Genomic DNA, 20,268 nt, shown 5'->3' with positions numbered 1-20,268 from the left:
TTGTTATTTTCACACAGCTAGTAACAGGCATAAGCACATACTTGTATAAATGTTAATGCTGAATATTAAGCTGAAAATTAATGCTTGAAGCAGCAAAGCTAAGCTAATGTCAAATTAAAATAAAATTAGCATGAGAGTTAAAGTGAGATGAAAATAAATCATTGGGAAAGTACAGCGATTTGTCAGAGTCCCGTCATTTAGCTTTTTTGCCTTTATTTAAAAATAGTAATTCCACCTTGTTTCTTCAGGTGTTTTTAATGGTAAATGTCACTGTGGATACAAGCTTTGGTCCATCTAATCAGGTAGGAAAGTTGTTATTTATTCCCCCATAAGCTAAAAACAATGTCACTTTGAATCCACTCAGCAAGATTTCTCCACAGCAACAAATCCAAGCCACCATTCAGACCCTTGCTCCTTTCTGTGCTTGGCTTACCTTACTGCCAGTCTTAAAGACATTTTCCTTCTCAGGTAATTTATTTTGACAGCTACATAAAGCCAGCCACAAAAAGTCAAGTACTCAACACATGCAAAAACCTGGTAACACAAACTATTCCTTAACATTGAAAATCAGGGCAATGCCATCGTTCTGTACACTCTGGAAAGCATACATTTTTTAACCTGAAAGCTCCAGAGTTTCAGCAATTTTTCAAGGCCTTAAACAGTATTAGAATGGAAGATTAATTCAGTTGTGAGATAGAGAATTTCATCACTAGTCTCTACAACAGAAAGATAGCAACGGATACATGAAAATAAATTCAAATTATTTACCACTTTGATGCTCCAAATGGCACTGCCAGGAAGCTGTCTGGATTTAAAAATGTCCCGACCTTCTGAAATGTCTGGGGACCAGGAAGGTGGGCTGACTGTATTATTGGTACTCCAAGCCCCCTAGGATACGGTAGGTGAGAAAATAGATGTATAAAACTTCGCAACATAAAAAAAAGGAAAAAAAAAAAAAAGAAAAAAGCAAGCAACAAAAAAAAAATCTGAAAAGCAAAGCACATGCAGGCATAGGCATTTATATGTTAAGTAGTAAATTAGTTCACTGAGTGAGAAGAAGGTGGGAAATTTTTAGGTTCTCATCAAAACATACACTAGAATAAATATTAACCTCCAGCTGATGGTTAAGTACAATAAAATGAGTTCTATAAACAAAGCATAATAGAAATTGACAGCAAGCAATCATAACAACAACAAATTATATCCCTGTATCTTATTGCATCAAAGTAAGAAGACAGTAGTTTGCGATGATAACATCCCCTTTTACACTTCATATCACATTTTTAAAGAACAGATGGCCTTAGTCGACTTTTGAGTCTAAATTTCTGACAATCACAGGAACAACCAGTTTGAGAAGTGTATGAAACAAAAAAATATATAAATAAACCACTGTAAAAAAGAAAAGAAAAATAGCCATGGTAATTAAGAATCTCTTTTCTGCAAGTTTACCACAAATAAACCATTATAAAACTCCACTACTGTTTTTTTTCAGACCAGTGTTTTCATGTTACCCTGCATTATCATATTTTAATACGTTACTATATACATGTAATAATATACAATCATATGGTATACCTACAAACTCCTTTTAACTAACTGATCGTTATCCCTATTTATACAGTTCGTATTGTGGTGAGATATTGTATAACTCTGTCAAGAAATATGGCAAAACAAGAAGAAAATGCTAAGACGGACAAGAAAAAGAACAAACGCTGAAGTCCCTCATAGACATTAAAATCTGTGGAAGACCTTCTTGAAACCCAAGTTTCTGCAGGAAATACCTGCAGAAGACTGCAGGAGATACCCATCATCAGTAACTTCATTGTACATTTACACATTAGAATAGTTAAAGGATAACATGTTTTCCTAATTCTTAGTTTGTGAGAGTAAGAAATAATGAATACCAAGGTAAGAAGTAAAACAGATGAAAAAAATACAGGTTTACCTTCTTGGGAATGACATTCAGCAGTAGAATCTCAGGGAAGAAATGGAATAACCTCACGCATACTAACAGTCCCAACTGTTCACACATGTATAACCACTCACACGGGCAAGCCCAAACACATTTACACCTTCGAATATTGGTCCATACAGTAATAAGCATTAAGAAAACCGAGGCAGCTTCGCAAAATGTTATTGTTTCTGAAATGCAATATTCTCCATCGAGAATGCATGGGAAAGTTTCTTTGGGGTCAACAACTCATCAAAACACACACTCATCTCAGCCTGTAAATAGGGATTTTGCTAACAGCTGCACTGACCGAAAATAGGGCTACCCCTCAACGGATTTCAGGATGATGGGCAAGACCTCCCTGATCCATGTTAGGCACAGCCAGGTTAGCTCAATCTGCTGATGAAGGTGAGTATGAGCCAACATCTCGCTTAGCCTCGAGGAGATGAAAAAGAGCTCATATGACACCTGCTTGCAGAGCTGGGTAAGCAGTAACCTACAGCTGCTCTGACAGCTCAGTATTCAAACTGGCACAACAGATCCAAAAGAAAAAGTTTGTTAGTAACCTAGAAGCCTAATTACGGATAAAAGTTACATTTAAAAAATACCAACATTGTCCAAGCACTGCAACCCACTGCGTAGAAATAGTGGTATTCAGTATAAATCTGCTTTCTAGGAGTTTAGCTATTCTTGCATGGGAAAGGGAGTATGGACAACATAGCACCAAAAAAAAAAAAAAAAAAAAAGGCAGCAAAACAGCACTTTACAATTCTACCCACACAAGCCAGTAATTAGACACACAACCTACAAATTGCTTAGTGCCCAAAAGACTACCTGTGTGTCTTCAACTGCCCATCATTGTCTCCCCTCTGCCAAGGTGCTTCCAAAAAATACTCTAGCTGAACTGCTAGAGCACTCACCTGCACTTGGGTTAAAGTGAGCATGTTTGATTAAACGGCTCAGATTGTAAGATTTTGTTACCCCAGTTTTTTGCTTGACTTCAGTTAGATGGTCATCATGCAGACAACTCAGCAGATTAAAAGGATCAGTAACTTTTAACAGGAGTAGTGTTGTGCAGGAACCTTCTGCACCTGCAAATCCCAAGAACCCTGTTCACATTGAGGACATAAGGGCGTAATACTCATGACAGACATCACATGGGCACAACCGCACCCTATCAGAAACAGGGGGGAAAGGAAGAAAGCAAATTTCCATGCAAACGGAGGTTTGATACACCTGACCCAAACCCATTCCTGCAGTGACACTGCTGAAACACACGTCACCCACTACCTGTGCTGAACCACCCAGGCTCCCTACATGCTTAGCACAGAGAAACTGGTGCTTGCAGAGGGCAACTTGGAAGGCGTGACATTAGTCTCACCCTGCACGCCCCTAGCTCTCTCCAGCGACTCTTAACGGGAACCTCCAGGTGACTACAGCAGATTGTCCACACTGCAGGTATCTGTGGTTGGGTGAATCTCCCTCCCTGAGCCCACACCAAATTCCACCGGGCATAGATGGCAAGACTGAAGTCTGATTTTGTTACACCAAGAACATCGCAGGTCATGAATCACTCCTCTGTCAAAACCTCATGATTTCACTAAGCACTGTCAAACTAGCTAGCAACTACAGCAGCAGGTCTGTGGCAATACGGTATTTACCTTTACTATGTTAGCCATATTTTTAACATCAAAGAACATTCCATTGTAGCAAGATAAAAGTTAAAATTTTCATTGAATTTTAGTTCCAGTTTCCCTATATTTCTAAAATTCTTATTGCATTTAGTAACTGTTCTTGTAATATGCACAACACGAAGGAAATTGTGTATCGTGGAAATAATTTTTACATCAGTCTGTAAAGGGAAGCAGCATGCTGGCTAAGGGTCAAATTCAAGTGCTCAAACATGTTAGAAATACTTAATGAACAACTAAAACTACCTGCTCTTATTTGGGGAATACAAAATTATTTTCCATTTAAGAAGAACCACTTCTGTAGTGATTAAGCACATTCAAAAGATGAAAAAGCTAATAGAACATTAAATCAAAATACTCAGTCTTGCAAAACAAAATGTATTGTATGTGATTCATGAACCATATTGTTAAGAATTAGATTAGAAATTTAACCCAAGTTTTATTGTAGATCAGAAACATTTGAATTCTCGGTCAGATAAACTTAATTGAAACCACACATTTCTACAATACTATGAACAAATGAATTACAACAAAGAGATGCATTAATTGTATTTTGGCTTTTAATTAATGCCTATTACTACACAACACTGAAGAGAAAGTTCTATTCAGTTCATTTACATCAGAACCACGGCAATAATTATGTACTGTGAGAGAAACAGGAAGTTCTAATTCTCCATCATATTCTTGAGTCCTCAAAATTGAACAACACAGCTGCAAGTAAATTATAACAAAAGGAAACCCGATGTCAGCAAGGGTCAGGAGATCTCACTAAATTACCACTGTGTTCAGCTGCTTAACGCTTTATGAAATCTACTGCATTCAAAATGCACAAAGCTGGGTTTGCAATTTAATATTTAATGTAATTTTAGGGTTGTGAACAAAATTAAATCAGTTCAAAATGCAGGTCCCCTCATTAAAAAAAAAGAAGTTACAAAACCTAATCCTTGACAAAGACTTCCCCCCCCCCCCCATCCCCAACACCTACCACTACAACAACATACTTAACGGTACCATGTAATTGAAGACAACAAAAAATACCCAAGATACATAATGCCCAACATGGATCTGAACCCATCATGGTGCTTTGTATTTTTCAGTGTCATTTTAGAAAAATCTCTTAAAACATCCAGGAATATGTAGTGAGCTGTGTAATAGCTGTGTAATCACCAATATCTTCATGATGAAAATTAACTACCTCTAATCATAGTATTTTCTAAATAATACTTACAGTATAACAAGAACAGTAGAAGGTTTATTATTTTCTGGTCAGTATTATTCTACAGACCATTCTCAACTCTTTACCTACCACTCTTACAATGCCGTGTATGTTGTAATGCCCTCCATCTACTGACTTCATACTATGCCTTCCTATACTGTGCTAGTACTTTGCTGCAGTACACAGTGCTGTAGCAGAAATAACTATTTCAGATTTGTTAAATTCTGACAGAATACACCCAATACCATTTAAAGTATACCTCCACAGAAAAGCACACCCATTCTCCCTGTGATTTATTTCAAACTAGATATACATCAGATTAGTGATTAATATACTTACATGATAATTTCTTTTAAGACTATTACTTCAGAAAAAAGAAATATGAAAAGAGAGGTCCTACCACTGGCATAAATTTGCAGTTTATAGGCAAAGGTGGAGAATCTGCATATTCCACAGAGAAGACACTTTACTGGCACAACTCTTAAGGGCAGCACTGTAAAACTTTATCACACTGGCAGCTACTAGGGAGTATCTCTGATCTACAAACAATTAAATTTTGTACATATCTGAAAGCAATTTGCCTCCCCTAGGGAGTAGGAGAACAGAAACAGAAAAGAGAGAGCTCATGGACCAAAACCCATGGGAAGTTGTTGAGATGCTGGGCCTGGCAGATAGAGAGGCTCTCTCACTGGGCTGGATGCAGGCTATCCTAACAAAACACTGTCAGTAGAAGAGCACCTTACTGACAGGAGTTCTTATGCTGACACAAAAAAAAAAGGTTTTCCACAGTCTCCAAAGTGGATTAAGCTTGTACCAGCCAAAGTAATTCTTACCAGTATAACCGTACGTACACATTAATTTATACATAGCTCCCCTTGTGTTTAGAAGATGGATTTTCTCCTGTTGCTGTCACCACCCCTCTCCCCCCTAGCATTTTTGCAGACGTCGCTACTTTGGTTAGAAGCAACACCAATACTGCAGCCCTAGAAGGGATTTCTTAAGCAGAATATTATCTTCACTGTTTGTGAAATGGGCTTTAGTCCTTACAAAATAGGACTGATGTAGTGGTGTTGCGGACACATCACTAAATCCTATTACAAATTCAAACTACTACAATACAGGAAATCATTTCAGATCATGCATAACTTTGTATTCAATAGTGAAAATGAGTAATTATTCAAACATATCTTATTAGCAATCGTATTAATAGATTCTGAAGAAAGGGATAATCGTTCATACTACTTACTGCCCAACACAATACATCAAATTTAACAAAACCAAATACAAATCAGAAACTATTCCTTACATGGATTCCCCTGAATCCAGTGAAACATGTGTCTTATAAAATTGAGAAGCAATATATCCAGGATACAGAGATTTTTTTTTTTTCCTATTCTTTCTACGAAATTCATAAACCCATTGCAAGGTTGTTTGCTTTCTTTTCTTTTTTTTTTTTTTTTTTTTTTTTTTTTAACAGGGACAGGACATTCCAACAAGGTAAACTACATATTATAAGATTTCAATCTTCCAGGAGAAAGTGAAGTATATTGCCATCTGTGGAAACTGGTTAACACTGGCTTGTCTTTGGGGTCCACAGAGTAACCAGATTCTTTACGAAGTACCTATTTTAATCCTGCGCAGTCCTGCCCAAGCAAACTAGCTCTGCAATGACAGTTGTTTGTGCAACAAAAGAAAGCAGCTGTGGAGCCAATGGTAGCTTCACCAAGTATAGGAGCCACAACCTCTTTAATCAACAAAACTAATCCAATACTATTTGTGTAACTTTTCTCTCTTATTTCACTGCTCTCTAAGAAGTGTTGCCAAGAACTCATGCAGCTGTAAGGTACTATTTCTATTGCATAACCCAGGACCTGACATGAAGTGACACAACAGCAATATGTGTTATTTTTTAAACAGAAAGTAACGAGCCTCAAACCCATAAAATTAACCTGCTTTTGAGAAGGCAAGATTCCTCTTTAGCGACACCCCGCAAAGACCCACACATGACCTGGTTTATACCGAACTGCTATGCCTGCAACTTCATAGAAGCTCTTTTTTCCTCCAGAATGGCATTCCCCGCTTTTTACTTGTTTTGGATCAACATGAATACCTTGAGACAAACAAGTACTGAAAACACTGTGTTAGACTAAAATGTTCTAAATTATATCCCTTCTTCAGTGGTGGGGCCACACCTGGCATGGAAAGTAAGATGGAACAGCAGAAAGCAGCATTTTTCTCAGCTGCCATCACCTGCCCAGTACGATGCTCTCCTTAAACCAGAATTGGGAGAAAACATCCATTTCAAAGTGTCTGTAGAGTATGACACAAAGAAACAACAGGTCTTAATTCTCTGGGTTTTATATGTGGTGAAAACCTGCTGCCTTCAGACCTGCCCCAAACTGTTGCGTAAATAGAAACCAAACAAGACCCTGGCACGTGCAAGTGCCTGGAGAGCACTGATGGCTGGCAAGAGATCATCAGAAGGAAGATTACAGTTACAGCTATGAGATTCCTTCCTTCTTTTGCCAATTTGTGAATCAGTTTCTAAAATCACATATAATGAGTTGATTATAAAGGCATATATAGGGCTGCTGGCACAAATATCAAAAAAAGATAGCATCTTTTTCTCCTGAGAACCAGAACAAATATTAACAAAAATCACCATATGTAAAATGCACTTTTTAAGATTACATAAATTGAGCACAATTAGATAAAAATGGGAGGTGCTCTTTGACAATCAAATATATTTAGAGGCTTCTGCTCCTCTGCACAACTCTCAATTTGAAGTACACAACTGTTCAAAAATGTAAATATTTACAGCAAAAATAATAATTAAAACAAAACAAAACACAAACCTAAACCAATTTCTATGTGCAATCCAAAGGCTGAAACATTTAAAACACATGCTTTACCCATTGCGGGTTTGTCTGATTACATCTTGCTCAAAAGGAAAACACCCACCTGTAACTGGACATTTATTTCTACATCTCTTACAGTCTACAGACCAGGACTGAACAGGTTTCAGTCCCTCAGCAAAGGCCCACAGTAAGATGCTAACATGGCTAACTTACAGCACTGGAGAGAATTTTGTCACTGTTTAAGGCATATATATATGTATTTCCGCAAATACGATCTACACCTTACTGCACAGTGACCCAGAAAAATCTAACCGCAGCAAAATAAACACAGAATTCCTAAACTGTGTGGGAACCGAAGTAAGATCCTAATAACAAAGTTGCATTTGGAAAACATTTATTATATACAAGCTTTTTCTCTTTTTTTTTTTTTTTTTTTTTTTAAAATACACATTAACTACGGGTAGCAGACTTTCATCCTTCATGTCCACCATGTAAAATCACATGAACAGAAGTAAAAACTGACTGATGAAGAGTCTGAAAAAGACCCCCAAGCCCATATCCCAACAAGCTAGTTAAGCTGAATTTAGATTACCGGTAGAAGGTGAGGAAAACAGTCCATATTTATCGCTAATCAAGTATCCACAGGGTTCTTGTTTTGTTTTTTTTTATCAATCCTTCTCAAGACAATTTTTCACTGAATTCCACAAGGTGCTAATACTGAATAAACAATGGAAAGGGAGAAGTGTACTGGGACTTAAAGTATGCCCATGCTTTTCTCACCAGAAAATTGCTGTTTGTTTCACAAAAGTTCCATCTTGATAAGGGTTTGAAGTGCAAGACAAAGACAGTCCGAATCAAAAGAAACCCTCACAGACTTCCAACACAACTTTACAAGACAGAACATGAATTTCACAAGTAGCTCGTCCAGTTCTACAACAGGTACTGCTAAGCTGCTAAGTACCTCTTTATTTCAAAATATAATTTGCAAACTGTTGAACAGATTATATTGATTTAGCATCACAGCTAGGATTTTGTGTTACACCTGACTTCTAAACAGTAGTTCAACTCAGTTTTATTTGCCTTAGTCACACCACATAGTAAGAGTTTAATGACTATACTCTATTGCACAAAGATGTTACTTTTACAGATGAGGATTTTTGCTTTTTCAGATACGTATCTATTCTGCTACAGGCATTTACAGTTGGGGTCAGTTTTCATGTTTTCCTTAATGGGTTCTCTTTGGTGGTTAACTAATTTTATTACCAGTCTCATGATGCTGGTTCCCAGGCAGAGCAGGGGCAAATTGCACAGAAAAATAAATATAACTCTTACTGGAACATGAAAGAAGACAAATAAACCTCCCCAACAAAAAAAACTGAATTCATTTTAGACTGTGTAAGGACCCCACCCGTTTTCAATGTGCATGATAAGCTAAGAAAAGAAATTTAATTTTTAAGATGCTACAGAGTATTAAGAAAAAATATTTTTATACATGTCTATGACGGCAAAAAAACACTCCAGTGATACTCTAAAACTTTCCAAATTTAATTTCTCATATTATGTCTGTTGCCTTTATTATATACTTTTAACCTTTTCAGAACGCTCTCTCATATCTTTTCTTAAGAAACAAGAATTTTGAACCTTTAGGTAACAATTAAAAATAGAAAGAATTGTGCAATATATAAAAAGCTTTCTTAACACTAAGTTCAGAAAAGCACGAAATCATCAACCTAAAAGTCCCAAAGACTAAAAATAAATTGTCATCAGAACAGAAATGAAACCCTGATTTGTCACACTGACATACGTTTTGTATAGAATTTTGTAAACACAAAATAAATACTACAGATTGAGGAACCATTTTCACCACAACTATGTGACTCAAAAAGAGAGCACGATGTTGCAGAAAGGGAAAGACTTAAGGATTCTTTTCACTTATCAAACTTAATCCTTGTCAAACCACAGATCTGTACCAGACAGTCCTTGCAAAGTATTTGCTAATGCAACAAAACCACAAAATTATTTACAACACCAATAAAAATGTCTGTCAAGAAAATATCGGGCAGAGTAACGTAAACAGAGTTGTAGCACATTTTTCTATAAAGCCCATTTAAGAAATTTTAACACACTTTGAAAGTACTAGGCAAAATAAATGCATATATGAAAAATATTAAGAGGTAAGTTAAAAGGCACAGCATTGCGTATACCTGCATTTGTAGCGCATGTATGAAAAATATAACAAACTGTCTTTTATTTTGCTGTAAGCCTAAGCTGAAAGAAACTTTAATTCTCACTACCTTAATGATGTCTGACCTTTCAAATTACTTCCTCGAAGAAATAAACCACACATTCACTTAGGAGAATAAATGCATATTATATTCTAGAAAATATGTCAATTTAACGCATTATACTGAAATTTAAATGGTGTGCTTCATAAATGTATAATGAAACAGTCTACATGCTTACCTGTCTTGATCTGGGTCTTCCAGGAGAAAACTTGCGTTTGGTGATGGCTGGTTTTCCCATGCCAATTTTTGGAGTGACTGATATGTAAGTTGTTGGGAGAGCACTTCCAGCAGTGGACGGCAATGCTGGGGGCTGGCTGTGCTGTACATCTCGTGCAGAATGCGAGTCTAGTGAAACATCTGGCGAGGAAGACACATTTGTCTTGCTTATATTAACTGACGGGGAAAGTGAGGGGTAAGTCTCAGCTGGCGATTTTATGGGTTTGTCTCCAACTGGTGAACTATTTGCAACACCTTCATTTGCAGAAGCAGTTTCTGCCTCTGGAAGAGCTGGTGTTTCTGACTTGTCATGAGTTTCTCCTTTTTCTGCATCTTTTTGCACTTTTATTATTTCCAGTTGTTGTTCTATAGGGATACAAATATCTCTTTTACTTTCAGTCTCCTGTATTTCTGGCGTCATAGTTATGGTCTCAGGTACTGAAGACAGAGACCGAGAGTCTACTGTGGATACTTCTGACACCTCCACACTACCTTGTGGCAGCTGTGTCTCTTCCACTTGTTTGTCTAACTCCTGCTGTATTACAGCTTGAACACCTTCCATCATTTTCTCAGTCTGACCGTCACCAGATACTGGTGTCTTTTTAGGAGACATTTCCATTTCAGCTGAATTAATTTCAAGAGAGACTTCCGTTTCCAGTTGTGTGGTCTTTTCTTCTGGTGATATGCCTGTAACTAAGTACAACCATATTAAAGGCTCAGTGTGAAAAAAACAAACTTACACAGGCGTACCGATCAACAAGTATACTGGGTACACATCAAGTACACCAAGTACGTATCACTTTACTTAAGTGAATTTAATACGTAGCTTAAAATATACTTCATAAATATCTATCTTTGTACCTATTCTTTTCTTTGGCTGGTATTTCATGTGTGATTTGTAAGATATTTATTCCAGGAACACAAATGATCAGCTACTGCATCACAGCCTGTCTGGATGAGCACACTTCTTTATTAAAAAAAATAAATCATCTTTTATTTACAACAGGAAAAAAGAAAACTAGAAATTCTTAACCAAAGATACTTGTGGAGTTGCAACCAGAAAGCACATAAACTGGAAAAGTTCTACAGTATGCCCCAAAACACACCAGGGGAAATTAATCTAATCTAGTTATTTGCAACTACAAACAAAAAAGACTTGAAGAGAAAGTGTGACTGTATTTGAATAGCAACAAATAGTGTTTTTTCTATAAGCCTCCAGTGTACAAAAGAATTTAACTATATTTCCAGCTTTTGGAGAAAGTCGATTCCACCAAAAAAACTAAAACAACTTTCTCCTACAAAAACATTCTAAAGACTACATTTGCCTTCAATAAAATAGTTCTTCAGCAAAAAAAGTTAATTCTCTTGCTTGAGAGTTCAGATAAAAGAACTGATGCAATTTGTATCCTACTGCTTTCCAGACACTTTTTCCTCTTACATTTATAAAGTACCACAAAATTTACTGAATAGAAGAGGGTTCTGTATTGGCATTTTCCCCAACTGCAAAACTCTTTCTTACCGTCTGTGATGCATCCAACAGCTGATTCTTCACCAGGGCCATCACCAGTAATGGGTTGTTCCTGAAATGTCACATCCTCTCCACCACTTTCCATTTCCATTTCATTTGTACAAGCTTAAGAAGAGGCAGAGAATCAAAATTGGTATCAAAATTGGTATTACGTTTATTCTATTACTTTGGCATCAGTAGTTGCTGTCACTGTTTCACCTTCTGGCTAAAGAAAAGGGTATTAAAATGGGATGGGAGTTAGGAGAAATCAGGACAACGAGAAGGTTAGGGAGACTATGTAGTACTCCTTAAAGATTAAGAGCCTTTTTTGCATTAACACTGAAGCTGTTTTATACCTTTCAGACAGTGAAAAATGTCTGTAGAGCAGTTACAGACACTTAATTGTGAAAATCTAAGTTACACAGTCACAGACTTTTGCATTACCTAAGCAATACAAAAAAGTCTTTTCTCAAATTCCAGTCTCTAAATTCAACAGAACTTGTAGCCTGAAGGCTTCTAATTTTTATACAAATACTATAACAACTTATGGCATAGATACAAGGTTCCATTCTGCTATTCAGCACTTGGAACACTGATTTTCAACCTACCTGTTTAACAACACGAAAACTAAATTTTGATACTTTAGAACTAGGATACCTTAACCTGTGAGTTCCTCCTATTAAATAAAAGAATTTGCATGGAAAAAGTGCTATCGAGCACTTCTTTAGCTGACAGTATTGTTGTAGAGCACAGAAACAGGAAATACTTTTTTTTTTTTTTCTTTATGTAAAAGCTTTTTCAGTTAAGGAAAGTCATTAAAATGCACTAGACAAAGTAGAAGCAGGAAAACAAAATATATAGTAAGCATTAACTCAGAAGGAACTGATCCTCCACAGATGTTAGCACAAAAAAAAAAAAAGTCAACCGAATACAGCTTTCTGCTCAGGAAAGCCTCTTCAAAGTTCAAAAACCCAGGAACTATTAGGTGATGCTACTTTTAGCACCTAAAAACTGCTCTCAGACTCTGCCAACTTTAAAGTGATATTTTAAAGTTTGAGGAAATGATCATTTAGATTGGCTCCAAATCTGATTTTGATGTACAAAAGTGCTCTCCTGGGTATAAAACACTGCATGACTGTACTGATGTAACAGCTCCAGATTACTCCTAGTAGTTGAGATGACAGTCCTGTTCCTCCTTGGGGAGAAGAGTATTCTTGTCAATGCCTCTACTAGCTAGAAATCCTAACAGAAGTATTACTTAAAACTTAAGCCTTTCAAATAAACCTGTTACTTTTTTAAAAGGGTTTTCAGAGGAAGACTGAAAATTATACCAGTGTGAGTTTTGGATATTGCTTGGACATTGTCCTAAATGTTCTAAATACATTGCCTGAGAGTCCAACAGCCTCTACTAACCTTTCAGAATGGAAGTGATCTTCAAAGGCTGAAGCCGCCACCCTTTCTAACTCTGTGTGTGTGTTCACTGACAGAGGGGTTCTGCTCATTTACATACATTTACCTACTGTCACTGCCCTCCAGGATCCTCTTTTTCATCATTTCTTTACTGCTTGTGAGAAGTATGCACTTACGTGTACAGGCTAACATCAAAGAGAATGACTTGTTTACACAAAACATCAGTTTGAACACACAAAAATTAAGAGCTTTGTTGTAGTCTAACACTTCCCCTTTCCAGTCAAAAATTATCCGGCTTTTGAAAACACAGATACTTATGCAACGGAACTATCAATTTCCTTTAACAAAAGACCAGTGCACAAGCATTGCTGTTTAAGCATCAAAAATGCGTACAGTAGTATGGTTAATCTGTTAAGATTTTCACCTTGCTTCCAAATTTAACTACTACTGTACTTCTCTTAGGAAATTCAGCCTCCATAACAGTAGGTGCTATCCAACAGAGCATGTGGTGTGAAATACACAAAGGCATTCATGAGTTCATTACATGGGTCTTGTGGATGACCCACCGGACTCAGATCAGCAAATCCAAGTTCTCTCTGTGCTTCCTTACTCTTACCGAGTGATCTTCAAAAACATACTATATGCTTTTCTGCAACTTCCCTTTCCACCTTTGCCCATTTAGAAAAGAATCTCTCAGAAACAGGAAGGCTAATCATATTGTTTTGAAAAAGGACACCTGGTTAAAAGCTGTTTAGTTAAATATACCTGTCCCTTGAACATAGTCCAGCTTCCACTACTGTCTCCTACCTGGACACAGTGAGCACAATGGGCAGTATGAGGCTGACAGGTAGCAGAAGGGAAATGGGAAACTAGATGCCTCCGGGAACATCTATCAGAAGCTGGCTTGCGCCTGGCAGTTAGACACAAATTAATAAAACAGGCTGATAAATGAATACATTTATGAACTGTATCACAAAAAGGGAAAGTTTACAGCTACAGGCTGGGAAGCTGGAGCTGGAAGGTTGAAAGCCACCATTAAGGTGCTTACTTGCCCATGTTTCTAATACAGGATCCTGAAGCCAGAATGCATATTGAGAAGATGGCTCACCCATGGATTGCTTGAGAAGCTGCTGCTAAATAAAGGGATGGATGAACTCCACGGTCTAGAATGTGAGTGGCTGGTTCACAAAAGACTTAGTGAGACAGCTGCAGATATTTATATTTGATGTTAGCATATTGGAAATATAAAGATTACATTTGATTACCTGTTATACTGTCAGGTTCAGGAACGAGTTCAGAAGTGTCCATTGCATCACATGACTGAGTCTGATCCCCTTCTCCTTGTTTACAAAGAGTGCAGATGTAGTCTTTCAACTGAGACTCCAATTCACTACCTGGAGATCTGTCACATTCTATGTGAATCCACCTGGGTAGATTAATTTAGTGTGACTATGATTTTAATAATAAAAATATGAAGCATCCTAGTAAAAATCCAAAAATAGCACTGTTTTCCATCCCTATGGGGAAATTCAACCAATGCTTTATTACAGAGAATTTTAGAGAAACAAGCATGATACGTCAGTATGTCAAGCAGTGAACACATTTAAACATGAAAACCTAAAGTTGCTACTGAAGCCAACTGGACACCACAACACGTACAGCAATATCAAGATGTTGCACAGCAAGATACAATAGTGTTAAATACGAACTGCAGTCTACATTTTTAAAAGGTTCCCAATAGTGCCTTTTTTTAATTATTACTGGCACAGTAAAATACAAAATTAAACAGAGAAGATGTACTTGGAAATTAAAAAAAAAAATCCCAGACCATTGCAAGCAACAGCCTTTAAAAATTAGGATGATGACTCTTCTAGTCTGCTTACTCTCAAAATAGATGCAGTGTAGGAAGCAGCAGCAGCACATGTTTCTTTATACACCTCAGGTAACTGCCAACTAATACTTGCTAAGACTAAACTAAGACTACCTGCTAATGTTCATTGTATTTAGGGATAAAGGCTCAAGATGTCGCACAACAAAACACTATAGCATTGTACACCAAACAGTCTACACCCTCCCCAGAAATGCACCTATGTCATCCAGCTCATCATAACCTTTAGGCATTTCAGTACAATTTAACAAAAATTAGGATTCTTACCTTTTACACATGTGACAATGCAACATATCTTTCTGGAAGTCTTGGAGGCACAGTTTTTCACAGAAAGGACAAGATAAGTTGTCTTGCTGTTGGTAACAACTGTCACATACCAAACAATTATGGTGCCACTGACAACTTGTTCGTGTGCCACACTCAGCACATACTCTACAGTTCTAGAGATCACAAGAATTTAGTTGTTAATTATGATATTTCACAATGTGGTAGAATTGCCATTAACTGACATTTTCCTGTTTTGAATTAAATTAAATAAAGTTTCTGTCCTTGATAACACTAATAAATTATTCAGGATCTGACAAAAAAAACATGAAGAGCCTGTGCAACAGCAGGAAGAGCTTCCCTGCAGTACTCCCTGACTTGGAAGGAATATTTCTTACGAGATCAAACTTCTTTATTCCTAATGTCAGTTGTCTTCTGACTGCCACGAGCTGACTACGAAATTACATACATCTCATATACAGGGACTTCCCTTGTTATGCTGAAATCGTATTTACTCACAAAGTTATTGATAAAACAACAAATTCATTCTGACCTCCTGAAATGCAAAGGAACCCTTGAGCTGCAGAACTGGTGTTCTGGTAAGCAAGAAGCAGTTTCATACAAAAAGTCTTCAAGTATAGATTACATATACCACTGCATAGGTTTTAGTTTGCATTTTAGTTTACATTAGATCATGAGACCAGCTGTCATTAAGTGAAAGTCACCCACTCCATTCAGATCCTACACTTCTCTTTTCCACTATCGGTGCTGATTTACTGTCCTACATAGGCTGCTTCAGACACAGCACTGACAGCAACCCTAAAATAGCAGCTGTAGAGCTGCACAATTCCTTCAGAAATTACAAGTTATGTTACACAGCAACAGCGGTCCGCAATACACCTAGAACAGCATAATGCGGGTAACAAAATTTGGGCCCCTATAATGACAAAGAATTATTCTGAAGCTTTTCAACTTACTTTACATTTCCAACCATTTGTTGGTACAGCATCCATAACTGGTTGTAGACAGAAAGTATGGTAGCCTTTGTCACATGTATCGCACACCAGCATCTTGTTGTCTTCCCCAGAATGTCTAAGAAAAGTAACAAGTGGTTAAAAAAAATAGTATTTAAACAAGCCACAACAACAACAACAAAAATCTATTTAATGAAAAGTCTAAACAGGAACACACATTGCTGAGCATGTGAAAATATATAAAAACCAGTTACAAATAGCTCCAAAGATAATGCCCTCAAATTCATATTTAAGTATGAATGAAGAGACCACTGTGCTTACTGTAACAGGTGCTGAGCGTGTGCAATGATTCTGAATTCTAGAAATCAGTCCACTTTCATTTGCACACATGCAGGAAGATTTAATGACCTTTCTGTACCAAAATCAGCTCAAAATCTGAAATATGTACTTTATTTCTTTCTGAAAAGAAAATGCAATTTGCAATTGTACTTGCTCCTACAAACAGTCTGACTATTCTTAATGGAAAATAAATAAAAAAAAAAATGCCATCATCTCTGACTACTGGAGCTCCTACAATGTCAACCAATATGACTGCAAGACTAAAACAAACATAAAAGGAAGAGATTCCAATTTTCCTACAATCACGTATTACAGAGCTCCAGCAGAAATTTCAATGATAAAATAGATTTGCAGAGAGTAAGACAAATAGTTCGGTAATTTCTGAAGGCATTGTGTTCTGCCTCAGTTTAAATAAATAAATTCAATAAACAAGTATGCAACAAGATTTGCCTTGATAAAGTTTCACAATATATGGCATTACACATACTAGATATGACTAGATATGACCTGGGAGACCTGATATTTTAAAAAAACCAGTAAACACTCTCTGCATGGAGATATGCTTAAAATGCTCTTCTTCAACATGGGCATAAACCTACCATAAAGTAACAGGTGTGAAAACATCACATTTTCTTCCAGTTTTCCACTAGAGAGATGGTTTGTTAGCAAATACTGTAAATACCCAATACAACATTTTTAGGGATATATTTTAGAATGTGCTTTGCTATAACAACTTCATTGCTGGCATCTGCTATCAGCTGCATGTGATCAGGGAACAACCTTCTTTGAAGTGGGTGAATGAATGCTAGCAAATACTGACTGTTCTGCTCGGAGAACAGCAAAGCACTGACAGATCAGGTACACAAGGCAGTAGTGAAGTGGCTTTTTTTCCTTCATACCATCCCAGCTGACTAAAGCTGAACAAAACTCTTATTTCTTTTTTAGCAAGCACTTTAAAAAAACAAGAATCCTGCAGTGCCCATCAGATTAAGTTATATGAGAACAAGAGTACAAGTGGTCAGTTTTCTAAGTAAACCCTTATAATACTGCAACAATTATGTTTTGGTGTCTCAGTATTTGTCTGGTGTTTCAACCATGGTCACCTATGTCACTTTTTTTTCTTTGCCCAACTAAGCCTTGGGTTTGTTTTCATAATGACTCATTAATTGCCTCTGAGAGATACTACGCAAGAGACATCCTAATGCTGGGGCACCTTCCCAGTATGTGGTACATGCACAGCTGTAATGTCAGCAGAGTAAGAACAGAGATTCCCAGTCTATAAAGGTACTACTACATTAAACTAATTTTTTAATTTGGTAAATTTGAGAAAAATCCTCCTGTATAAAAGAAGGAAAAAGTCAGGTTTTGCTGCTCTCCCCAGAACCTGCCGAAATAATGGTAACTCTAGGGGTATAATGTTATGCAGGAGTTCCAGCTCAGCTCTAGAAAGAATAAAGTTCCCAACACAAGAGTTTGTTCAGCTACTTAATACAATATCGTAACAGATATACCTGGGCAAATAATCTACAATTTTTGAAAAGAAAAACAGTTAATAAAATAGATACTTTAAAATCACAGCACATAGATCTCACGCTGTCCTCCTCCATGTCCTTTAGGTCTCACTTACTTGCAGTTCTGGCAAACTTTGCAATCAGGACACTGCCAACCTGCTCTTTTTAAAGGTGTAACTTGTATGTCCAGGCACATCCCATGGTAGTGCTGGCCACAGGTAGTACAAAAAAGTTGGTCTAAGAGGTCTCCAGGGCTGTCGCACACTGCACAATTTGCTTCTTCCTTTGCTACAAAGAAATAATTTTTTCCAATTATTATTTTGTTCAAAATTATGAACCATTCAATGAACCAAATGAAGCCAAGAAAGTCTTTAGTAGGTCTTATGCTTAGAAAAACGGATCGTTCTTATGAAATTCAAATTTAATTAATATAGTTAATAACTACTCCTTTAATTCAGTTTTCTGATACACTCAACTACTCTTCTCGTACAAAAGTACATCCATTTTAACCATAATAAAGTCTTACAAAAAGAAATAGTTTTATTTTCATCAAGATAAAACTGAGAGCTATAGAACCAACTCTTCATTGGAACGAGTACAAAATAAAGCTCCTAACGGATCTAAGCCTATCATTTAGCTGAAGTGTTTGCAATACGCTTGCTCTAACTTGAGTTAGGGCAAGTAAGCAAGCCTATCAATTTGAACTAAAACCTGACAGAAGACAAGCCTTATAAGTAAACCCTTCCCATGTTCTGCCATTAAAAAAAAATGAAAAATACTAACTTTGCTGTGCACCACTTTCAGTCTTTAAAAACAGAGGAGCATGAACTTTTATCTTCCTCGTAACTGAAACATGAATTCTTGGGTACATGAACTGGGAAAACAGATCTAAACAAACGCACTCTTAAGCTGATCCTAGCACGGAGCAGTTTTTATAAAAGCTGGTACTAATTGTGTCATTTTAATACTGTGTACTTACATCTTTCAGGAGCCTGATCAATATGGTCTGGACAAAGGAGGGACAAGTTACTGAAATCCTGAAATGTGCCTGCTCCAGCAGCACAGGGGTAATGGTACATCTGGGTACATTTCTCTTCACAGCATTTGATAGTGGCTCCAAGGTGCTTACAATATGCACATCGCTGAAAAACAAACATAACAAATCATTCAAGAACTACTTTATTTTCCTCACTTTTCAGCCAGATCTGTTCCCCAGCGTCACTTAACAGACAAACACCTTGCCCAGTAGAAGGGAGTGAATATTGAGGAAAACGAAACAGCAGACCGTGTCTTTCAGTGGCACTCCCAGATCTTTCTGACTTAAAGTGTCTAACAAAACCCAGTCTAAATGCACTCTGATAACCACTTCTTGTCACTAAAAAGCATTTTTTCTTCTATATGTTACCTAACTTGAGCTGTGCCTTCAGTAAAGAGGCTTGGAGACTTGAGTAATAAAGGCAGACCACACTACACTGTCAATAGATTATAACTAAAACCCACATAGCTCTGTAAGCTCTAATGTAAAACTGTAGACACTGTAATCAGAAATGCAAATGGAAATGAAATACCATGTTCTACTGAAAATCTTACTGACATTATACAATTCTCTCTGGGATGAGAATGCATTATATAACCTAGCGCTTTCTACTTATCGCTCCTTTCAAGGATACACAAATGTCACCACCAAACTTCAAGAAGTCATAAATAAGCATTATTATTATTAGAGACCATAGTCACATTTGTAAAGAAATAATTTCTCAGGAAGAACTACCCAACAACCCTCCAGTTCTCTAGCCAAGAGGGAAAAGATTCCATCAGTCTGCTTGTAAAATATCACCCACACCTTTCTGATTCAGTTAATCAGTTTCTTTTCTTTCTTGGATTCATTACAGTCCCTGAAGCACTGTAACATGCTTTTGCACTTTTTCACCAAGGCAACGATACTTTTTAAGGCTAGAGCACAGCACCATAAGATTTAGAGTAAACTTAAGAAAAAACAGGTCAGTGGCTCCCAGGAAGGCATAAGCAACAACTGAGCTCGGGGACTCTCATTTTTCATAACAAAAACATAATGCTAACACTGGCATGTTTGATACTAGCTCAAGTGTCAAGTAACATCCGAATATGAACATAAACCAAACCAAAGAAAAGTTACATA

At 37.0% G+C, this 20,268-nt stretch overlaps 1 protein-coding gene across 14 annotated transcripts in view; it reads right to left on the bottom strand.

The window, feature by feature from the left end:
• The window catches only part of KMT2C (lysine methyltransferase 2C), a 197,994-nt gene that overhangs the window by 73,587 nt on the left and 104,139 nt on the right, over positions 1–20,268 (bottom strand). For 12 of the 14 annotated variants that reach the window (XM_055803570.1, XM_055803574.1, XM_055803575.1 and 9 more), the window contains 8 exons: positions 19,090–19,252; positions 18,227–18,398; positions 16,264–16,378; positions 15,290–15,462; positions 14,400–14,560; positions 11,737–11,850; positions 10,180–10,910; positions 769–888 (listed from right to left, as the gene is read on the bottom strand). In XM_055803570.1, coding sequence (XP_055659545.1) covers positions 769–888; positions 10,180–10,910; positions 11,737–11,850; positions 14,400–14,560; positions 15,290–15,462; positions 16,264–16,378; positions 18,227–18,398; positions 19,090–19,252 — 1,749 coding nt within the window. The remainder of the gene's footprint in view (positions 1–768; positions 889–10,179; positions 10,911–11,736; positions 11,851–14,399; positions 14,561–15,289; positions 15,463–16,263; positions 16,379–18,226; positions 18,399–19,089; positions 19,253–20,268) is intronic. The other 2 variants (XM_055803573.1, XM_055803581.1) reach the window with 2 other exon arrangements.

The sequence above is a fragment of the Falco peregrinus genome, chromosome 5 (genome assembly GCF_023634155.1).
Source record: "Falco peregrinus isolate bFalPer1 chromosome 5, bFalPer1.pri, whole genome shotgun sequence".
Lineage (NCBI taxonomy): Eukaryota > Metazoa > Chordata > Aves > Falconiformes > Falconidae > Falco > Falco peregrinus.
Note: the sequence above shows the minus strand (reverse complement) of the source record. Positions and strands in the feature narration are given on the sequence as shown.